At 38.6% G+C, this 21037-nt stretch overlaps 1 protein-coding gene across 6 annotated transcripts in view; it reads right to left on the bottom strand.

Annotated features, from left to right (window-relative positions):
• Window positions 1–1240: 1240 nt before the first annotated feature.
• nrxn3a (neurexin 3a) overlaps window positions 1241–21037 on the bottom strand; it is a 145992-nt gene continuing 126195 nt past the window's right edge. For 3 of the 6 annotated variants that reach the window (XM_020641257.2, XM_065966140.1, XM_065966141.1), the window contains 6 exons: window positions 20765–20946; window positions 20500–20671; window positions 16708–16797; window positions 15505–15812; window positions 14250–14340; window positions 1241–3685 (listed from right to left, as the gene is read on the bottom strand). In XM_020641257.2, coding sequence (XP_020496913.2) covers window positions 3381–3685; window positions 14250–14340; window positions 15505–15812; window positions 16708–16797; window positions 20500–20671; window positions 20765–20946 — 1148 coding nt within the window. In that variant the 3' untranslated portion in view covers window positions 1241–3380. Of the gene's footprint in view, window positions 3686–3917; window positions 4309–6970; window positions 7501–14249; window positions 14341–15504; window positions 15813–16707; window positions 16798–20499; window positions 20672–20764; window positions 20947–21037 lie in introns of those variants that run through there. The other 3 variants (XR_010669084.1, XR_010669085.1, XM_065966139.1) reach the window with 3 other exon arrangements.

The raw sequence follows: 21037 nt of genomic DNA, 5'->3' as shown, positions 1-21037 counted from the left end.
CAATGGGTGACATCATTGACATTACATCCATTTTTTTATACAGTCTAGGATTTTTAGAAGAAACTGTCATATTTACAGCCTGGGTCAAACAACATTTGGTCTCAATTCATCTGTTTTGATATATCGTGGCTAAAACTGATGCATTCATTTGCATAATTAGGAGCATGACTGGGTTGACTGACAGGTGGGCATTTGTACCTTTAGGCCAACCTTTTTTCCAGTATCTGGATTCATCAAAAGTTGGGTGTAGATAGCATTTCCATTATGGTGACCCTGCCATGACGCCTTTTCAGAAACTACTTGGTGAAGTCAATGAGGCTATATCCATGTCTACTACAGTCTATGGATTATATATAAGAAATTAATATGATATCAATCATTTATTTGTGGACTACACTAAGTTTTGTTTGGTTGTTGTTGTTTTTTTGTTGCCAGAATTGACTCTTGGGTAGGAGTAGTGTTGTAGTCAAGACCACACTTAACAGAGACCAAGACATGCCCGAGGCTGGAGTGCTCCGACACCAAAATCAGACCAAGACAATTAGACAGAGCTAAGACCAAGACAGAGCGAGACATATCTGAGTCTGAGACCGACACAAGGCTGAGTAAAAACACTTTCGATTCTGAGATGAGACCTTAAAAAAGTGGTCTCGAGACCAGTCTTGAGGCCAAGACCTATTTCAAGTAGAACAACACTAAGTAGGAGGATGGTTTGGCTGTGTGTCTCTATTCTTATTGAAAAGGCCATTTTACCAACTTGTCAATCACAGGTAACATTCCCTAAAGCACACACTTCTTTATTGTCTATCTCACTCTAATTGGGACCATTATTTACAACATGAACATCATGCTGTGTTGAAGACTTGAAACTAGAGATTGAGAAAACAAACTCATTAGGAAAGTGTTCACTGAGGTGCAGTGAGAAGTAGGCTCACCACTAAAACCACAACTACCAAATTGGCTTTATATCAAATATGAACAGAATGCATTTATTTTATACAGCATAATCCAAAGTGCTCTTTTACGAGCCCGAACACCCAGCTTCTCACTATTAAACAAAGATTGCTGGAGCTATGAAGCTGCCTCATTTTTATTTTTTCCCCTTCAAGTGTCATGATCATGTGACAAAGTGGTTCAGTAATCCATTCCTCCATGATTTTGCAATTTCAGCCACTCAATGTACCCTTTTCAGTTGCCTTCCTGATTAATTTGTCCATTTTATCTCCTCTTTCAGTCTGTGAATTTTTACACTTTTTATTTGGCACCCTGACGCTAAAGAAATAGCCAGAGTGATGTCAGAAGACAAACAGAGATAATGGATGGCTTTCATTGGGGTGTCTGTCCCAGTTGCTCCCAGTAGATGTGTATTATGCTGCTCAAAACAAGATTCAAAACATTAAAAATTAAAAAAAAAAAAACATCTGCAAAATCAGGCATTTTAGGCCACAACAGTTGGTAAAATCCTGGAAGGACTTAGAAATGTGTGAGCATTTGGTGACTTGATCTATCCAAGGAGTACAGTATTATTTCAGAGGAAAAAAAAAAATGTTTTATTTGTTATCAAACTGATGATAAAAAAAAAAAGATTATGAAAAGTAACATTGATATAACACAAAAATGTGAATCTCAGGCAGAATAAGACGGCACACCTCCGCACGTTTGAACGACAATGGCAGTTAATGAAAACATAAATAAAGAGCAAAATATCATAAAAATGTTATCTCATGATAAAACTGTGATAAAGCATAATTTGAGGTGACCAGATCCACTTGATATAATATACGTCTCTTTCAACTGTGAACTCCCATCCACTGTAGCCTCTTTTACTTTATATCTTTGTCATAACTCTGACTTTATTCTCTTTCAAAAAAATAAATGACACTTGTGTAACCCAGAACACAAAAGCCATGATACAGAAAGAAGGGCACCTTGTATTTGCTGGACAACTGCAAGTAGTTAAATATTCATGCAACTTTAGAAACATCTCTGGTTAGATCTCTAGGCTAACAATACATCTTTATTCTTTATGAAATATCAATATGATTCTCCACATTCTGATTAAAGTTTTTCTCCATGTAAATTAACAGTTAATAGATTTCTGTCATGAAATACGCTGATAAACCATATGTTCAGTCTGTACAATAGAGGTACTAAAAATTACAACTGTCATGGTATATGTACAATTTCCTACCTACAAAGTACAACAGCTAGCATGTAATAAAATATGTAAACAAATTTGTTGTTTTTTTGACACAGTTGACTGTGACAGCAGATAGAATTCACACTTTCAACATTTGATTTATTTCCGTGTACACATTTGTTAACAGTGTTGTAGTACTGCATTTGTCCTCCTCCTGACACCTTCATAGAAAAGAGAACGAGAGGCAACGAACCAACATACAGTTTTTCAAAAAAGATAAAACCACAACCGGCTGTGCATCAATAATAGACCATTTCTTAAAGAGATTTGTTTTTTTCCATAGTTAACTTTTTTGAGGGGTTCAACCCAGGGGGGGTGGGGTTAAGTTCTGATCTGATGATGACGAACTGTTTGGCATTAAATGGTCCCAGTTGAACAATGCATACTGGACTTTTACAGTACCGTACTTTACTGCAGAATCAGGATGGCATGCATCTTACAATCAGTTGCTCTTTAACCAAGAGAAACGGCAACTTGTTTCCACAAAGTGAGTCCCTCTATCCCTCTGACGATGACAGTAGTTGTGGTGAATCAGACTCCAGAGAGGACAGATTCTGCGAGATCTGCCCCACAGCAATTTTTGCTGACTTGGTATCATTTTATACACAGATATAGTTTTCTTTACTTGCTGTTCTTTTTTTCATTTTTTTCAGTTTTGCTTTAAGCAAAAAAAAAAAAGTTAGACACCACACTTGTATTATGTATAAACCATAAAAATGTGCCATATTCGGATACAACAAGAGTTCTTTTTTTAGTTTTACAATGATGGTGTGCCTGACCCCCTCTTGTTAAGCACTACATGTTGCTTACATGCTGAAAATGTAGAAGATTATGAGCCTTTTGTAATTAACAATTTTACAAAAAAGTTTTTCGTTTGATGCCAAGGATCACATAGCTCTAAAAGTCACTTAGGAGATGATGTAGCTGTGAAATATTTTCTATACTGATAACGTCTCTGACCAGATAGAAGAGTAAGGTCTCTAAAGTTGCTATTTAGCCTTCTCTTTATGCTTACAATAGTAAGTGTGCTTTATATTACAGTACATATCATCAGTTCAACTACTCAGCACAGTATAGGATTATTCAAGTTCCACGTAATACCATCATTTGTCATAGCTCCTCACAAGGAAAGTGATAAGTAAGTGTTCTCTTTAGCGCTTTCTTCATGAAAGTCTCACAGTCACACGTAATACTCCTTATCCTTATTTTTCTGTTTCTTGTTGCTGCCTTTCAAGTTCTGCTGTTTGTCCTTCATGACTGCGCCATTGCTCTGCACGGCTGAGTTGGTTATGTAGTTCCTGCTTTCGTCCACCTGGTAGGAGCCTTCATCCCTGTTCCTGTACTTATACATGGCATACAGGAGGATGAGGATGCACAGGGCAGCGGCCGCCACTATTCCGATGACCATCCCGGTGGTGCTGCTAGATTCACGGACCACTTCCGAGGGCCCTGGGACTCGCCTGACGCCCGGCTCTGTGGGGAGTGCTGTGGGTATATTACGGAACATTGGGGAGGTTATTAATGGGCCCCTCTGCTTGGTGCTGTCTACCTCAAAGGATGTGGGCAATGGAAGCAACACTAGGTCGGGCTGGGGTTTTTTTAGCTCGCGGTTATTCATTTTGCCAGCATTGTGGAGGGTTGCGGTGGAGGCAGAGGTGGCGGTGGTGCGGCTCTGGTCGGCGGTTAGTGGTACGGCGGTAGTGGTAGTCCTACCGCGTCTGGAGACTGAAGGTTTGTTTGGTCTAAAAGTCTTGGGTGCGTGAGCTTTGTAGCCACCTTCAAAGCCTGACGTGGACAAGGTCTTATCTGTTACCAAGGAGAAGGTCGTGTAAAAATCTTCATCATCGGTAGGGGGGGCAGGTTAGACTTGAACGCTTCGCCAGAGCCATACCCCGATATCACCAAGCCATCATCATCACAATCATCGCTGCCTCGGTCCGACAAGCAAGGTACCCCCGCCTCAGTGGCCTTGGACAGGGACTCTTTGGTGGTCTCAATAATGGTGAGGAGTGGGTGGTGGGTTGAGGGAGTGGGAATGAAGGGTGCACGAGGAGCTACAGAGGGGTGCGCTAATGGATCCTCAAGTATTGGGATGACTAACTCAGCTCCTGAGGTTTGAAACAGACACAGAGTCATGTTAGAGTAAAGCAGGGAGACTTTTAAAAGTTACTAAACTTCATTTATTGGAAATGAAAAACAGACAAACAGGCATCGACTATTTAAAGAAAAAAATTGGCTTTTCAAATTTAATAACGAAAATATAAATATATAGTGCTGTAGCTGGTCAACAAACATTTCTTTGGTACAGAGCTCTTTGGGAAGTCAGAGATTTTTATTGTAGAGTTAAGTTTCAGTAAGAGGCTCAAGGTAACGAGCTAAATGAAAAAATGTTGAATTTCTAAGTTCTTATAGACAAATGAGTAAAACCATTTTTCAATGAGAAGTGATTTCTTGTAACTTAGAAGACAGCTTCATATTTTGGATAATTTGTCAACACAATTATAAAGCACGCAAATACTTATACAGAGGAAATGTTCAAACCATAAGTGGTGAACTTAAGGAAAAAAATTACACATCGTGATTGATCTAATTTGCACAAATTAGTTGGCAAGTTTAAACTCACTGTATGAAAAGTTTGGACCAAATTTGTTCAAATTTCAGGAATGAAGCCAAATGGCTGTTCGTGCATTCATAGGAAGGTCAAGATAGAAAAAATTAAAAGGAGTGTAGAAAGAATTTCTTTCAGAAGAAACTGAAATGGTAAATTATCAATTCCTTGTTTCACTCTTCTTCTTTATTGGCCTCTCTTTCTGGACTTCAACATGCTGTTTCTTGGCAAGATTAAAAAAAGGTCTGTATTGTATGTTCCTTGTTTTGTTCTTAAATTGCTAGCGATTCTTTCCAAAGATTCTGTAGCCAAGAGAAAACTGATAAACTATAACTTTAATTATACGTGCATACAACATCAATGGCAGAAAAATCCCCTGAATGTTCACTCTTTGTGATATATTGGCCTACATCCAATATTTATTAAAAGCTTCACTTTTTAGTTGGAGAATAATGCTCCATCCTCAAACACTTAAACTAGCATACTTTGATATAAACTACATTCTGATTGAGGTAGGTCTGAAAGATAAAACAGAGACTCTATCCAAACTGCAAATAATGACTAATCATCTTTCTTTCTTACTTTTGACTTACCAATTGTAAAGAGTAGTGTTCATTTCTACACAATAATAAGCATGACAAAACCTCTGGTGGTTATTCAGCATTTACCCATGGGGCTTCCTAAAAAAAATCATTGCTGACAATGAAGTTAGTAAAAATGCATCTCACAGTACCAAGAGCAATTTAAGCCAGCCTCCTTAGTTATAAATAAATGCATTTTTTTCAAGACTGTCGTTAAAGTTTGAGTCACCTGTAGAAAAGTTTTGTCAAGCAAGTATCATTGGAGTGAACATTCAAAGAGCCATTGACATAAAAAAGAAATCAAGTAGCTGCATACTCAACTCTTAAAGCACATTCTCAGATTAAAATCATATTAAGATTACAGTCAGCATAAACACACACATTTGCAGGCGCACAACCACAGATCAAACAAAGGCAAGTTTATTAGACATTTCAGTAGAATTTTATTAAAACTCATTCAGGTCATTTCAGCTTGATCTGAGATGCAGTTTGTGAACTCTAAAATAAAGGGCTGTAGTCTGTGTTGATAAGAGTAGTAGTGGTTGCTTAAGAGAACTGGTTCAGCCACTACATGGTTTTTGAAAACATTCTGGTAACTCCTCCGAGGATACTGGCATGGAACTAATTTCTTTACTTATAAACGTGCTGCAGTTTCCTATTCTACAAACTCATCCTTATATTACAGTTAATCTCAAGACACACAACCACACCTGTTGGGAATCTTCATACTGACTGAACTGGTTCAGATAGTGCTGGTTCCACCCAACTTAAAAAGCCATGTCATTTTTTCTAATAAGCTCCATGAGCAGAAACGTGGTAGAATGAGGATAAATATTGGATATGCTATTCAAAAATTGTAGAGAAAGTTAGAACGCACAAAGGTTTACCGACTGATGCCGATCTGGCTAAACACTGAAGCTTCCCTTGCCGCGACAAGGCAACCTGTGTGAGTATCAACTTTAGAGAGGAGGGGGCGGTGGAAAGACAGCTGGCTCTAATGTTTTTTCAGTACCCATTTTAAACACTACCTGTTAGAGTTACATATTGCTCCTTTAAGTGTGGGTGTTTGTTTGACACTAAACCCTACGTTGAACTAACTTAAAGTTGTGTCATTCTTGGGTTGCACCAGTTGCCGTGTTTATCTTAACTTGAAAAGCATAACATCCAAACTAACACAAAAACACTGTCGCAGATATGTCGGTTTCCCTCCCCCTCTCAGTTGGTATAATACACCTAAGTGTGAGTGTAAACGCCGCCGTAAAATAGAACCATAGGTGACATTTGGATGTGCAGATACAGTAGCTGGTGCAACCTGGTACTTGTCATTAGGAACCAAGGGTCCAGGATAATATTGGGGTTGCTTGGCAACAGCACAGTTTCAGTAAAGTTGTGGCACTACAGTAGTTGACTTGGTGGAGCAAAAAAATACTTCTCTGTTGTGGATAATTCCTTTTTTCTACCATTTGCCCAATGTGTAACTGTTGTATAAAAGCAATGTTCCCCCACTCAGAGTTTACAAACTGCATCTTTCTAAATAAACCATTCAACAAGAGAAAGAGACACATGCCGTTGTCAACTTACATCAACAAATTGCCCGCATGATTTAGGCATGAAGAAAAGAATTTACAAAGGAAAAGTTGTGTAAGAATGTTGGATAGCCGCTAGGTACCGTTGAAGATCATTTTTATTCATTGTAGTGTTCTATCTTAAAACACGACGGTACAGGGAGGCAACAACACATACATCCACACCACATAACATAAAAAATAAAACACCATAATTCTGTTTTTTTATGTTTTGTTTTTTTCCTGGTAAATAGTTTGTTTTTACAAAAATGTGTATCTACATTTTTTCCATTGCAATAGACTTCAATAGTATCTAAAATCTATTCATGTTACAGTTTTTGCTTAAATTGTCATTTGTTCTTTAGTGTAGAATGGATGATGACTTTATATTTCAATATCTCTAAAGACAAGGGAGAAGGTGAAGAAGGGGTGGGACCTATGAACATACTACATAGGAAATGAGGGTGATGAGGGTGATAGTGTAAGTCAGTTGCCATGTCCATGTAAAGGCAGTACGAAGCGGTCGGGCGGCATTAGAGCTTTTGGCTGTAAGGAAGGGATGGGGATATACAAACAATGAGCAATATACATGCCCATCTACAGAAAAGAACAGAAGAACTCTAACACTGACAAGTCTGACAAACCCTAAACTGCAACTTCTTAGCCATGCAATTCATTTGTTTTTTGTCTCAAAATGTTATTCTGCAAAGAATTGTTTTGATTTAAAAAAATCTGAAAAATGGAAGATATATGAGATAAGTGGATCTGGAACTGCTTCAACTACTAATTTTGTGGGCTTTGGCATACATCTACAAAGAGCATGGAGTTGAGTGGACTGTGCAACTGTTGGGGTTTTGATTTTCTCTCCTATTTTTAATACAATATTTTATCAGGAAAGCTTATCGTAGGATATTAAAAAAAACACACAAGTTAGTCACTAAAGTAGTTCCAAATCCAAAAGAGTCAAATTATATATAAAAATATATCCCACTGCATTCTAAATATTATCTGATTGACAAAAAAACAAACCAAACATACTTAATAAGCCAAAAACCATAATCAGAACCAAAATGCCAGTGATCAATTGGATAAATGCAAAAAAATATGACCAGTCAAAACTACCCAAATGAAAAAATGTTACGATGAAAGAACAAAGCCATTTAAAAATTTTGCACACACTACAACCAGATGCACACAATAGAAAACAGACACTGTTGAGAGGGGCACTCGGCTGCAGGACGAGCTCCTCTCTCAGGTGTTTCTGATGGCAAATCTATCAGTAATGTTAGTCTTAAAACATGAACCGGCGGTGCAGTCTGGGTGTACATCGGAGAGAGACGGTACTGGCTGACAATGGGTTATTTTAATACTTATTTTTTGGTTTCGTTTTAGTCATACTGCAGGATGTTGATGCATGCTCAAAGTAAGTTGCATTTAGGGAAAGTAGAAAAGAACCAACACAGCAAACTGGGGTGGGGCGGGTAAGACTGACCAATGTTAGAAAAAAGAAAACAAAGATGGCCACCGTGTCCCAATCCCAATACTTGATTTGTTAATACTGCAGTTTGTCCCAAGCAAGAAACAACGTGTGATACTCATGATACAACATGTGACGACTGAAGCTAAGTTAAAGATCTACAGCCAATTCTCTTCTTCATCGACGTGTCTGAGTAAACACATTTTGTCACTTTTCCAGTGTGACTTCACCCATTTTGTTTTTATCCTCCATCCCCAACCCCCCAACAGATAAAAATAGATGGTAATAACTAAAATTTAAATAACAACCTGGTAAAAATTTGTGTATAGTATGCAATTGGGACACAGCTCACTTTGAACTAATAGAAGTGAGGAGGAGGAAACAAACAAAGACACAAAACAAGAATGAATCAAAAGTATTTGTCATGTTCTTTATGTGAAATGCATATTTTTGGGGGGATTCAAGAGTCAAAAGATGAGCTTAAAGCTGATATCCATAACATTGAGTGAAGTGAAAATCAAACTGAAAATATAAATGTGTTGTACATAATGTCTCAGGTGTTTTCTGGAGAAAGAAGTGACCATATTTGGGTGGCACTAGAAGGAAGCAAATGACGTCATGGGATAACAAAAATGCTAGCTAGATTAGCAACATGCATTCTCAATTCAATACAGTTGCTAATAACTGGTATGCTTATGTTGCAGCTGACTCCTCAAAGTGTCTTTTGTAAAATGACATTTTAAAGGTTGACATGGAAGCAACTTTTCAATCACTTGGTAGCCCATCCAAAGTGTGGCCTTCTTAATCATGTATTTGACCCTAAATAGGACTGTAAGGACCTCTGTCCACTAACAGCTTTTGTTGCAATGGCAGCGTCCATTTTCTATGCAAATACAGTTTGGTGTTTTCCTTAGGGCAAAAAAAGAACTGTCATGGATAAAACTAGTTTAACTTTTGGGCCATTGCCATGCTCGTCAATGTCACTTCTCCATCACTGTCCAATCAAAATCAAGAAGGGGCGGGACTTCTCATATTTACTTTGTAAACAACAATGGCGGACGAGGAACCAAACCCTTTTCTTGCGTGGTTTATCTCGTGCATCTTGACTCACTTTTTGAGGGTACTATTTTCAGGTTTTTCCTAGAACGGCTGCTTATGCAATGGACAGGATTCCTTTACATTGATTTTATGTTTTCGTTGCAGAAGTTCTTCAACTAAAGTCAAACACAAAGCATTCAGTGCAACTTTTGTAGCCTAGCAGCATTAAAGGCTGTGGAGCTGCACCCTGCTTGCAGTAATATTTTCAAACCAGAAAATTGGCTTAATTGTTTGTACAGTCTAATATTTTGGTGACAAGAGAGAGAGTTTGCTAACATTGCTATGGCTGTATAAATATGAAGAAACAGATGGCATCATTGTCTTCTATAAATGATGGAAAGATCTGCACTTAAAGGCTTTATATGCGATTTTTTGATCCAGCAGATGTCGCCCTTGAGCACCAGCATGAAACCAAAACAACTCGCGGTGCATTGTTGTGTTAGCATGCTAATGCTAGCGGTCTTTATTATGCTTGTATCTTCACACTGCATGTAAATTTACCTGAAATGAGTGTGATCTAGAAACACAGTTAAGCAGTGAGTACAGTATGTTATTCTTCTTTTCTCTAGTCCCTCAATTAAACAACTTTTATATGCGAGGGGATGAGCTGGCCGTCCTGGCGATATAAACAAACTGAAGATATGACTCGGAAAACTTGGAAAGCATCACAGACAGTGGGACTCGGGTGTTACACCCATTGTAGACAGTCAGGACTCACAGAGTTATTTTCAGAGGATATACTTGATTTCTTTTATATTTAAGTGTGAAAAATCATCACATATAAAGCCTTTAAAGGTAGACATCAGTGCTTCTGAAACTGTGTGTGACATTAAAGGGGGCACAGGGTTCAGGGGTGTGAATGAAAAGAAGGCCTGGGCCCACCTTTAAATGTGATTGGCCAAAACCAGGGAGGTGTGAGTATTATTTTGAGAATCACTGGCTCAAATGTATCATTCGAGCAAAATCTAACCAGTGTGAAAGTGTGAAATATCCTCAGGGTTGGATTGAGAAAAAGAAAACATAAAAACAGTGTGTATTATAACTGCCAACTTAAAAGAATATAAAACTTTATTCCCTGAAAATGTTACAGATACCAGCTTTAAACCCACTGCGACTTTGACTTATGATTCTATACTTTGCCTAATGCAACCCACATGGTTTTTCCATGTAGGAAAAATACAATCAGAGAGAAATTCCATAAGATGGCACATGCCTGACCAATCTACACTACCAACGAAAGGAGACCAGTGGTTGTCGAGGTCAGAAAAATTATTTCAACCTATTTAACAGTTTTCATTTTCAATACAGTATACCAATACAAAAGTTCCTATCCTACAATTGTTCTTAAGGACAAATAAGATCCAAAATCCAAAAAGGAAACTTGTATGCCAGTTTAATTAATTGGGAAATGTTAGGTTAGATTATAATTTGGTAAGAGGGAGGCTAATTTTCCCATAGACTCTAGTACAATCAGACTTCTACTTGCAACCAGTGGAAGTTCCCCCTGCTGGCCATGAGAAAGAATGCAGGTAAGGCACTACCACATTGGTTTCAATTTTGTAACTAAGAGACTAAGCTGCCGCATTCTATGAATATGTTTTAACATTTCTTTGGTAATTCATTGAGGTTGAAAATCTTCCTTTCGTTGTGTCACTAGAGCCTAGAAAGTGTAACAGGTTAACCAGATGGAATTAATTGAATTATTTGGGACCGATATCATATTGTATGGGTCAGAATATCCATGGTCTCCAGAACAATGTGCTTGCACACTTAACAGTTCAGCGTATTTAGGAACCCTATGTATGTTGCCATCTTATGAATTCAGTTGAAAGGGGGAAAAGAACACGACAGATTTACAACAGAGAAAAGAATCACTCGATAACTTCTCCAGACAACAGCCACCCTGACACAATAAGACAGTGTGGGGGTAAGTTAGACGACACTGGATGACGCTGCAACCGCAAGAATGGTTTTACAACTCAAACACGAATGCTGACCAAGCAACCAGGTTAGTCTAAGGATGGGAAGCTTGGAGTCAAGGATCAATTCAAAAGCATGCCAAGAATGATCGAAGGGCACCCTGAAGAGAATGACTGGAAGATTTTGGTACCAATGATGGCTTAAGAGAAAAAATAAAGTGGAAAATAGGAATTGAGGCAAAAGAAATATCTCATTTGCACCGAAATAAGTACCGGGTGCAGTTTAAATATAGGTTTGCATCACAGAGCTGGATGGTAGGAGGGTTTCGGAAGGAGAGGGACTAATAATTTAGAGGGGTAGCATGTTTTGGACACAACTACCAAACTTTCCCTGTTCAGGGCAAGATAATATTTATTTTGCCTTTTGTATTTTCTTTGTAAAAATATAGATGTTTTCACTAAAAGCTGCATGGTACCTCAAGATAAAAGTGGAAACAATTATCACCCACCAAAACGTCATGCCACACATGATTAGGCCAAAATATAAAATGCGTTTTTTTTTAATAATTGGTGAATTAGACGGGATTGATGTCTCAGAAACAAAATTTTAAAATTTTTTTAAAAAACCAAGCATTGACTCTTAAAATGAAACAACAGAAGAAAATCTCAAATCAAAGCATGCCGCTGTCAACGTCAAATTGATGTTAGGGTTAGGGTTAGAATGGTGTGAATTTCTGTGTAAACACATGATTGGATGACTGGGGCCCTGTCTTTGTCTTTCTTCACAAATCCCCATGAATATCAGGCTAAACAGCACAGCTCTGAACCCATTTACACCACAACCTTTCCACATAGTCTTTGAAAAAAAATGGGAATGTCCTTAAAGACAGAGAGAATACTGTTGGTCAGCAGAAAAGCTATAAAACCCTCCACACTCTCGCTGCTGAATGATAACTTTTCTTTGGTGCAATCAACTCAAATATTGTCTAACCTTTTTTCCAGTTGGAACAGAAATATGTGAATTATTTCCCAACCAGAATCTTTTTCCAAAACCTTGTAGTGAGTTGTTGGTTTCTATGCCTCACCAATTCAGTCGTGTTGGTGCATGTTCCAAACTGGTTGGTTTTACAGCTTTGCTCACATCTAAGGATGGCTTTCTATTCTCCCACATGTACTTTGTTAAGGCATTGTTTCCATAATGTAATCACCAACCATCATGTAAGGTGTTGTTTAGAGCTTATGATCATTTCACCTATTTTGTAGCTTTGTTTGCAGAACAGATCCACAATATTTAAGATGGAAATTTCCATCCTGTGGTCATAGTGCAGTTAAAGGCAGGGTTGGTATTTTTTTTAAAACTAGCATGATTTTGAAGGTAGCACTCCCTCAGTGCTTCGTCTACACACACCAACCTCCCATCTGTGCTCCCTCAAAAGCCACGCCCCCTCACTTAAATGCACTGTTTGTTCCAGAAGCGGACCTCAGCTCATCGCTTGCATTGTGTAGAAACTACGTCGTCTCGTGTCTCATTCAGCAGGAAGTAAACTCACAGTATAAACTCTTTTTTCAGAGCAAATGAATTATTAATTTCTGTCAGGACCTAAAGACTATTTCAAGCAAAATCTTAAAAAGTGGATCTGGAGAAAATTACCAACCCTGCCTTTAAGAGGAGGAATTATTATTGTTTTCAGATAAAGTACTTCGAGAAATTTTGTCAATTTTGATCCTTTTCTGGATACATTGTAAAAAAAAAAGTCCTATATTCTGTTTAAAGTTGAGACTGTGACGTCTCTGTGGTTTTGTTTTTACAGAAACTGGACAACTTGAATGGAAGGATATCGTTACTTAAATGAAATGAGCTTTTTTTCAGATTATGCTGCATTTCGTGAAAGTGTATTCTTAAATACTTAAACATGTTTTAATTAAAATCCATATATGTTTGTTCAGGATGTGACAACTTGGCTGCTGTTTCCTTCTGAAAATGTGTTTTGTGTTGGTTAAAAATGGAAATTCCCACTTTTTTTCAAACCGATTCTTTAGGTTATCACAATTCTTAAACATTTTTTTTAAATTTTTTTCATATTTAGATACAAAAAAGACAGAATAATAAATACACCTAAAAGCAAAAGGTATGACCCAAAAAATGAAAAACCTGTACACAGAAATTCAATGATATCTGTTCTCTATCACGTTTCCAATGCAAGCCTCTAAAGATGAAAATCACAAATGAAAAAGCATAAAGAAACACATCGAAGTGGTCTAGCCAACTCGCTGAGTTTTAGCAGAAACAAAATTATAATTTAAAAAAAAAAGTCAAAATGTTTTGTTTCAAAATGAAAATCAGTAAAGCAGTGAATGGCAGGAGCAGTGAACCCAAACACGATGTCATACATTTTGCAGCATCAGTGCAGAAAACCTGGTTCACCATCATACAAATTTTGCACTTATTATTCCCCTCAGCAGGCAAAGTTTGTATGTGTACTGGTGACCATGTTAACCACTTTAAAAAGACCCCATGTGCAAGTGTAGCTCATGTTACTGATGGTGCTCTGTGTTAGCAACATACTGAATTAGCTGTCCGTGTATCTGATGTACCATTTCCACTACTTCAATTTGCATTTTCAGGTTTAACAGTCAATGTTTTCAAGGACTGGGTTATGTGTAGTGCAGCCTGCCATGATAACTGTCTGAATGAAGTTACACTTGTTCTAACCATGGGGCTGTGATGCTCTGAAGATGCCTTGGATCCTCGGGTGCAGATGAGCGATGAGTGAGAGAAAGCAAGCAAATGCTAAACTAACCTAGCCCACCTGCATGGCTCGTTTCACACTCCTCCAGGTCTTCATCGTCACTCGAACACTCTGCAGACGACACGATTTCATCCGCCGAATGCTTTGTGGGCAGGTTGTTGGTCATCAGAGGTCCCAGCCGCAGCAGAGAAACCAAAACAAAAACAAATACGATGTACAAAGATAAGGAAAAAAGAGACAGAACAGGTCAATGCTACAAGAAACTAAAAGCAGATACTCTAAAATCCCATTGTCTGTATCACGTATAAGTCGATTTCACTACCAAGCATCTCATCTCTTTCATTATTGTTGTGAAAAAGAAGGAAAATTAAGAGGAATGTTATGATTAAGTATAAACGAGATGAACGCTGGTCGGAGGGGCCACCAGCAAATCTTTTACCTCAGGTCCCAACTGGCTCTCTCTCACCCTATGGCCATCGGGGAGCCATAGAATTCTTTTAGATGAAAACATTGTTTGCTGGGAACATTTTACTCAAACCATCAGTTCTACATGCAGCTGACAGGTTTGTGACAATTAACCAATCTCAACCCAGCTGAACACTAGAAGGAGAATTTGGTTCAATGTGTCAAACACAAGTTCTCAGCACCACCATCAAAACAAGAAACTAGACACCGCTGTTCCTTCTCTTTAGTAGAAATCCAGAGATTTCTAAAACAAGTGCCGCCTACCCCCAAGGGGCATTGATGAAGTTTTAACAGCACATGGTGACCATAAAATGTATAAAAAGATGGACAACACAACACCTCCCTCAAAGTGAAGCCAAAACATTTGGAGCTGGGGTCAAACTATAACATTTTTTTTTAAAAAGGTGGCAAATAATTGTTTAATTGTTTCTCTCTCTGTTTGACATCTCTGTTGACAAATTCAGCTCCTGTGGCGCTCTGTGTACCGGATTATCAGAGTAACATCTGATAATGTGACAAACACTATCACAAATTTTTCCATAAATGTGAGTGTTTGCTTCAAACTGACACAAGAATCAGTTCTGCTGTGGATTGTACCCACCTCAAGGATCTTTGACCTAAGTTATCGGGAAGTCAAATGTGTGTTTTGGTTTGAGGAAGGGGTGAGATGTCAATACCAAGGATTCTTCCAACTAATCCCTAATGCAGACTATGGCTCCAAAATAGAAATTTGTCAGCACGTCTTACAAGTGTATTTTGGCTTCACTTTTGTACAATGTTATATTGGCTTAATTTATCTTAGTTTCTAAAGAAATGGTGGTGATGGTGAATGTACCCTTACCTGTACAGTTGAGGATGACCTGTGTTTCCGTGTGGTTGTGGTGGACATCATGGTAGTCGTCTCTATAAAGGTAGTGGACATCTCTGGAGACATGGCTGTAGACCTGGCTGAGCCTCCTCCAGTGGGCACGTCACCTACCAACCTCACACTGCCGTTAATCTTGATGTTAGGGTTTCCTTCAGCAGCCATGTTCAACACCTTGAGGCCGTTGTAGTAAAGGCCCGACAGCTGACCCTGAAAGGGCCGGCCGCGATCACTACCTCCAATTACGACTGTTGCCTGGGTGTTGAAAATTGTAAGCTGTCGTCCTGGAGGAGACAGCCAGTTTTAGAACATTTTCCACATGAATGAAAAATGACATTATACAATTCAAGAGCCACTAAGCAGGACAAAAGATGTCATTTGTTGGTGCTGCAACGACCAGCAAAAGTCACAGGCAAAAAGAAGCTGAGGGGACTTTAAGCCTCCTGGCAAACAGTTATAACAAGCCAACCTGTCAGTCAACTCAGCCACGCCCCAAAATTATTCAACTTTCAGAATAACTCTTCCGATAATCCAAACGGATAAGTAAGAAAAAGCCCTTCCTCCTACAGTTTAACCAATAAAATCAATGAGCTATTGATGCCAAATTATTTTTTGTACCAGGCTGTATACATGTTTACTTCTGCTTTGGGTATTTTAATGTGAGTTAATGGGGATTCCTTGGCTTCAGCCGCTGGCCTCAAGTGGGCACATGTGGAACTGCAGGTTTTTTGCACTTCCATGCTTCATGGCTTCATTCACACACACAGTCTGTGTGCCTCACACTTTGCTCTGGTCGTTGCACTTGCATGATTAAAATAGGATCCCTATGTCAATATGCAAAGCATTATTTTCATTATATTGATTTATTTACTCTTTATGGTTCATTTATTCACAGTAGTTTATTTCTGCAGTTTATTCAACATTTTTAGCCAGAAGGAAGCTCCGTATGAAGTTGCATGCATGGTGTTGCATTCATGTTCATGCTGTATTTGCACTTTGAGAAAAGCTTGTATTAATGTTTTGAGACTTGCATTAATGACATATATGTTCCAGTGATCATCACAAAAAATTATTATGTTTTATATTCTGAGTTAAAGAAGTGCAGGCAACGTTTTTAACATCATCTGAGTACACAGAGAGAACACAAAGAAGCATAAAGAAATGTTGGTTTAAAATTACCTTTCTCTTGTAGCCACTCCTCTACTGGTCTGGCGTATTTGAAAGGAATTTTCTTATTGGCCATTTGATAGCGTTCAATGTCGCTGTTCCCTTTAAAGTTTAAGAAGACATTTATAAAAACATTTATTGATCGTCAGCACCAGGTCACCCTGCCAGCTTTCATTACCTCTCTTACATTTACAACAAAGTTTAAAATACTTTAACTGAAGATTTCAGTTTTTATGACCTTGAATCTATACTGATGACTTTATATGAAGGTAAAAAGTAAAGACAACTATGAGCAACAAAATGCATTATTTCTATATGATTATTTTAAATATCCCTGCCGGGGGTTGATGTCAGACCAAGTGATAAACAGCGTGCTGTTTTAATTTGGATTCATAGTGAAGGGTTAATATGAATTTAGATAAAAGCAGGTGAGTTTAACAGAAATAAACACACATGCACAGTACAAAATTTAAAGGTCACATATTATGTAAAATACACTTTCCCATGTTTTTCTAACACTCATATGTGTACCTAGTCTGTCTACAAGTTCCCCCCCGATGATGAGAAGTCCATCCTCTCCGTCTTTAGCCTGCTCCACTTTTCAGAAAATGTGTGCACTAACAGGCCGTTTGGAGATTTCCCCTTCATGACATCACAAAGGGCAGTAGCCCCTCCCCCAGGTGGGTGACACCCCCACAGCTAGGTATTTGTTCTGCCCTCTGAGTCTGCCTTCTCACCGTAAACAATAGGACATGGAGTGAGAAAGCACGAGACACCCAAGCCCTTCCAGAGAGGGGGCGTGGTCAGACTGAGCTCATTTACATATTTAAAGGTACAGACACAGAAACAGCCTGTTCTGAGCAGGGCTGAAATAGAGGGGTTTATAGACATGATCAAATGCAGGATCAGAGTGGATTTAGAACAAGAAACTTCACAGACATGTTTTGGAGAGCTCGGAGACTTATTGAAACTTTTTTGAAAAGAAATGTATGTGACTTTTAAAAAGGCTAAAATTAACTACTCTGTCCACAGGGGGAGCTAAAACAGGGACAGAAGTTCCTCACAGGAGCTTTATGATTAAGTAAGGTTTATTAAATTGTTTTTAATCCAATAAACAACAATAAAAGTGTATATTAAGGGTGAAAGTGTATTGTTTGTTTTACCTCTGCATATTATCTGTATGTTTCACATTCATTTTGTGTAAGGAGTAAAGACTGAAGTCATATTTTAACACCATGTCAGCTTCAAAACCTCACTGAAATTCTACTGTTGACTTAGATATCATTTTTACTAGCTGGCCATCAAAGTAGAGGCCTGAGGCCACACCCCCTTCACTGCTCATGCATTTCCATTGTCCTCATGCCTTTTCCCTAAAAAGGAAATATTATATCTACAGGTTTTCCCTGACAAGCTGATTCAAAGTGCTGCGTCTTTAATGCTCGAGGTTTGACCCGTCACAGACAATTTGCAGCAACTTTTTCCTTTTTCTCCTCTCTCGTGTTCAGACACACACAGACGTCTGAGTGAACACATTTTTTTCTCAGGCATTAGAGAGGTAAAGCAGCAGGGCGAGTACAGACACGGTTCAGTCTAAGGACCAATGTTCTGAATAAATCTGTGATTACATCTTATGACCTTTATTATCCCCGTGTGAAGTCATAACTGTAGATTCTGTCATGGGACACAGGTCAGCCAGTGCATTGTCATCTAGAGTTCTCCAAACTCCTCTATAATGTGTTTTGACTATTTAATGTTAAAGGGAAAAATCCTCTTTGTGAATACACAGTGCTGGACCAGAAGCTTAGGAATAAAACTTAAAATCTGCTTTGACAGAAAGTCAAAAATAATCTGCTGAGCAGATACAATAAATGCACTTTTAAAGGTAACTTCTGCATCTTACTGAAAGTTTTAAGGTTTAAACTATCAACTTCACTCTGTCTGAGGAGACGCTGATTGTTGCTGCTCAACATGACGTCAAAACAGATTACTTTGTAATCATTCACCCAAAGGTGATGGTTGCAGCCTTTTGCAATAACATATTGTTTAACTTTGGGACGATTCGTCTGCGCTGAGACTCTGGAAACGTTTCTAAAAATGTGCCAAAACAACTGAGGAAGACTCTTCAATGAAATTCTGCTGGTCAGACTGAAAAGAGTCTCTTATGTTTCCAGCTGACAGAATCACTCTGAGGGTTCTAATGCAGCTGCACACAATGTCAAAAAGGAAACAAGTCATCTTGGTAGCATGATTTAAGGTGATTGGTTTGCAGGTTAGTTATAATGTTTAACTTAGGGAAGTGAAACTTGAAAATGTTGGATGAAATGTGACAAAAGCAACATAAGGACATTTGGATGAGATGATAAGATAAGGGTTAAATTCTGGAGTTGCAGCAACATAGTATACCAAAGGTATTTCAGGATAGCACACCAAATGCAGGCCTATACATTTCAAATTTCACTATATATTTTTTTATTGCTGGTAACGTTTCGTGCAAAGCCCTTCTTAGAGGCTTCACACATTCACTCACAGGTGACACATATTAGGAGGCTGATTAGAAGCCAGGCTTCTGTAATATAAGTTACTGAGGGTGAGCTTTTTTTTTTTATATACTATTGAGCAACACAGTACAAAGGGGGTGCTGGTAGCATAGTGGTTAGTGCGAGCACACCCTATGTACAGAGGCTGTAGACCTCAAAGCAGGCAGCCTGGGTTCAAATCCGACCTTTGGACCCTTTCCCACCCTTTAGTCCCTACTCTCTCTGTCCCTCATACTTCTGAATCTCCCCTCTGTCCCCTCCCTAAATAAAAAAGGTAAAGTAAAAGTAATGAAAATATGAAAAAAAGAAAAGTGTAAAACATAGAAGTTGTAGTAGTGCTAGTCTGACTTGTGTTTTATGAGGTCACGGTGCCTATGAACCTTGACATGTAAGACAAATGAATGAATGTTTAGAAAGAAGGACATGTACTGCTATGATCTTAGTCATCAGCTTTATATATCGTTAGATTCACGTGTTGTATTAAGCATCTGTAAGATGATAAATTATGGACTTGTATGAACACATGTATATATTTGAATACATTCTTAATTATTGAAATGATGTCATTTGCTTTTTTCTCAAGTATGTGATCTTAGTGGTCAAGCAGTGGCTTTGACAACCAAATTAATTGAGCTGCTCCACAGTCTGGATACTGTAGTTCCTGTGAGGGACCAGCAGAGGGCGACAGAGCTCACAGGTTACAGAACATATCACAGGCATCAGTCATGTATGATCATGTTCTTCCTGCTTTAAAGTGTTTTACTGCATGTTATCTTGTGTCCTGTATTGTTCTGCCTGTGTTATTGTTGAGTTTGTTTTGTACTGGACATCTGTTGTGTATTTCTTGTTTTACTTAGAGACGGGCATTGCATATAAGCTTAGACTAATAGTGTTGTAGTGTGTTGGTGTGCTTCATTCTTGTCCCTGTACAAATAAACAGAAAAAAAGTTTAAAAAAATAATTATAAACCCTTCAAACAGATGTTAATGTGAGTGGCAAAGGTTCAGTGTGTATTTTAAGTCACTTAGAAATCCACAACAAAAAGAAGAACAAAAATGAAATGCACTGAGGTATAATCCTGAGGAGTCCCCTCCATCGTACCCATCTTCTTCTTCTTCTGCTCCTACACTGACAGATTCACTGTAAACTCTTATCACTCAGAGTGTTCCCAGTAACACAAGAGAAGAGAACGGAGACAGACTGGGACAGATCATTTAACATGTTTAGATGATGTGTTACAGATTAGAAAGATGAATTAGCGTTGTACCTGTCGGGAAGTGTTCATTGATGGACCAGTTGTCCACCTGTAGCGTAGCGTTGCCACCGTTCCTGGTGAACCGGACCACGTGATACTTCCCATCATTCACTGGGGTGCTGCCCTCCTGCACAGTGATGTCCATTGTGCCGATGTTGAACGTCACTCCTATTTTGCCTTGTTGCTGAAATCAGACACACAATCATCACCGTAAAAACAGAGGAATGTGTAAAGAACATTCTTTATTCATGATACCTGCATTCATTTTTAGACTCACTATGTGCAGCATGAGATAATCCCCCAGACCAGGCGCGCTGTCGATCCTGACCAGGATGCCTTCTTTCAGGGAGGTGCTGAAGCCGACGGTCAGCCTGTCCGTCCTGGTGCTCGGTCTCTCATTGGCCGGCCACTTGAATGTGATGAGGCCTCCTCCTTTACCAAAGATGTACGTCGTCCCAGCTGAACAGACATAAAAATAAAAAAATCATATTCCAAGTCCTAGATTATGGTGAGACCCAAGAGATACTAGTTTAAAATGGTAGGTGGGTGT

Source organism: Labrus bergylta, chromosome 18 (genome assembly GCF_963930695.1).
Source record: "Labrus bergylta chromosome 18, fLabBer1.1, whole genome shotgun sequence".
In the NCBI taxonomy this organism is placed as follows: Eukaryota; Metazoa; Chordata; class Actinopteri; order Labriformes; family Labridae; genus Labrus; species Labrus bergylta.
The sequence above is the reverse complement of the archived record's forward strand: the minus strand, read 5'-3'. Positions and strand labels throughout refer to the sequence as shown.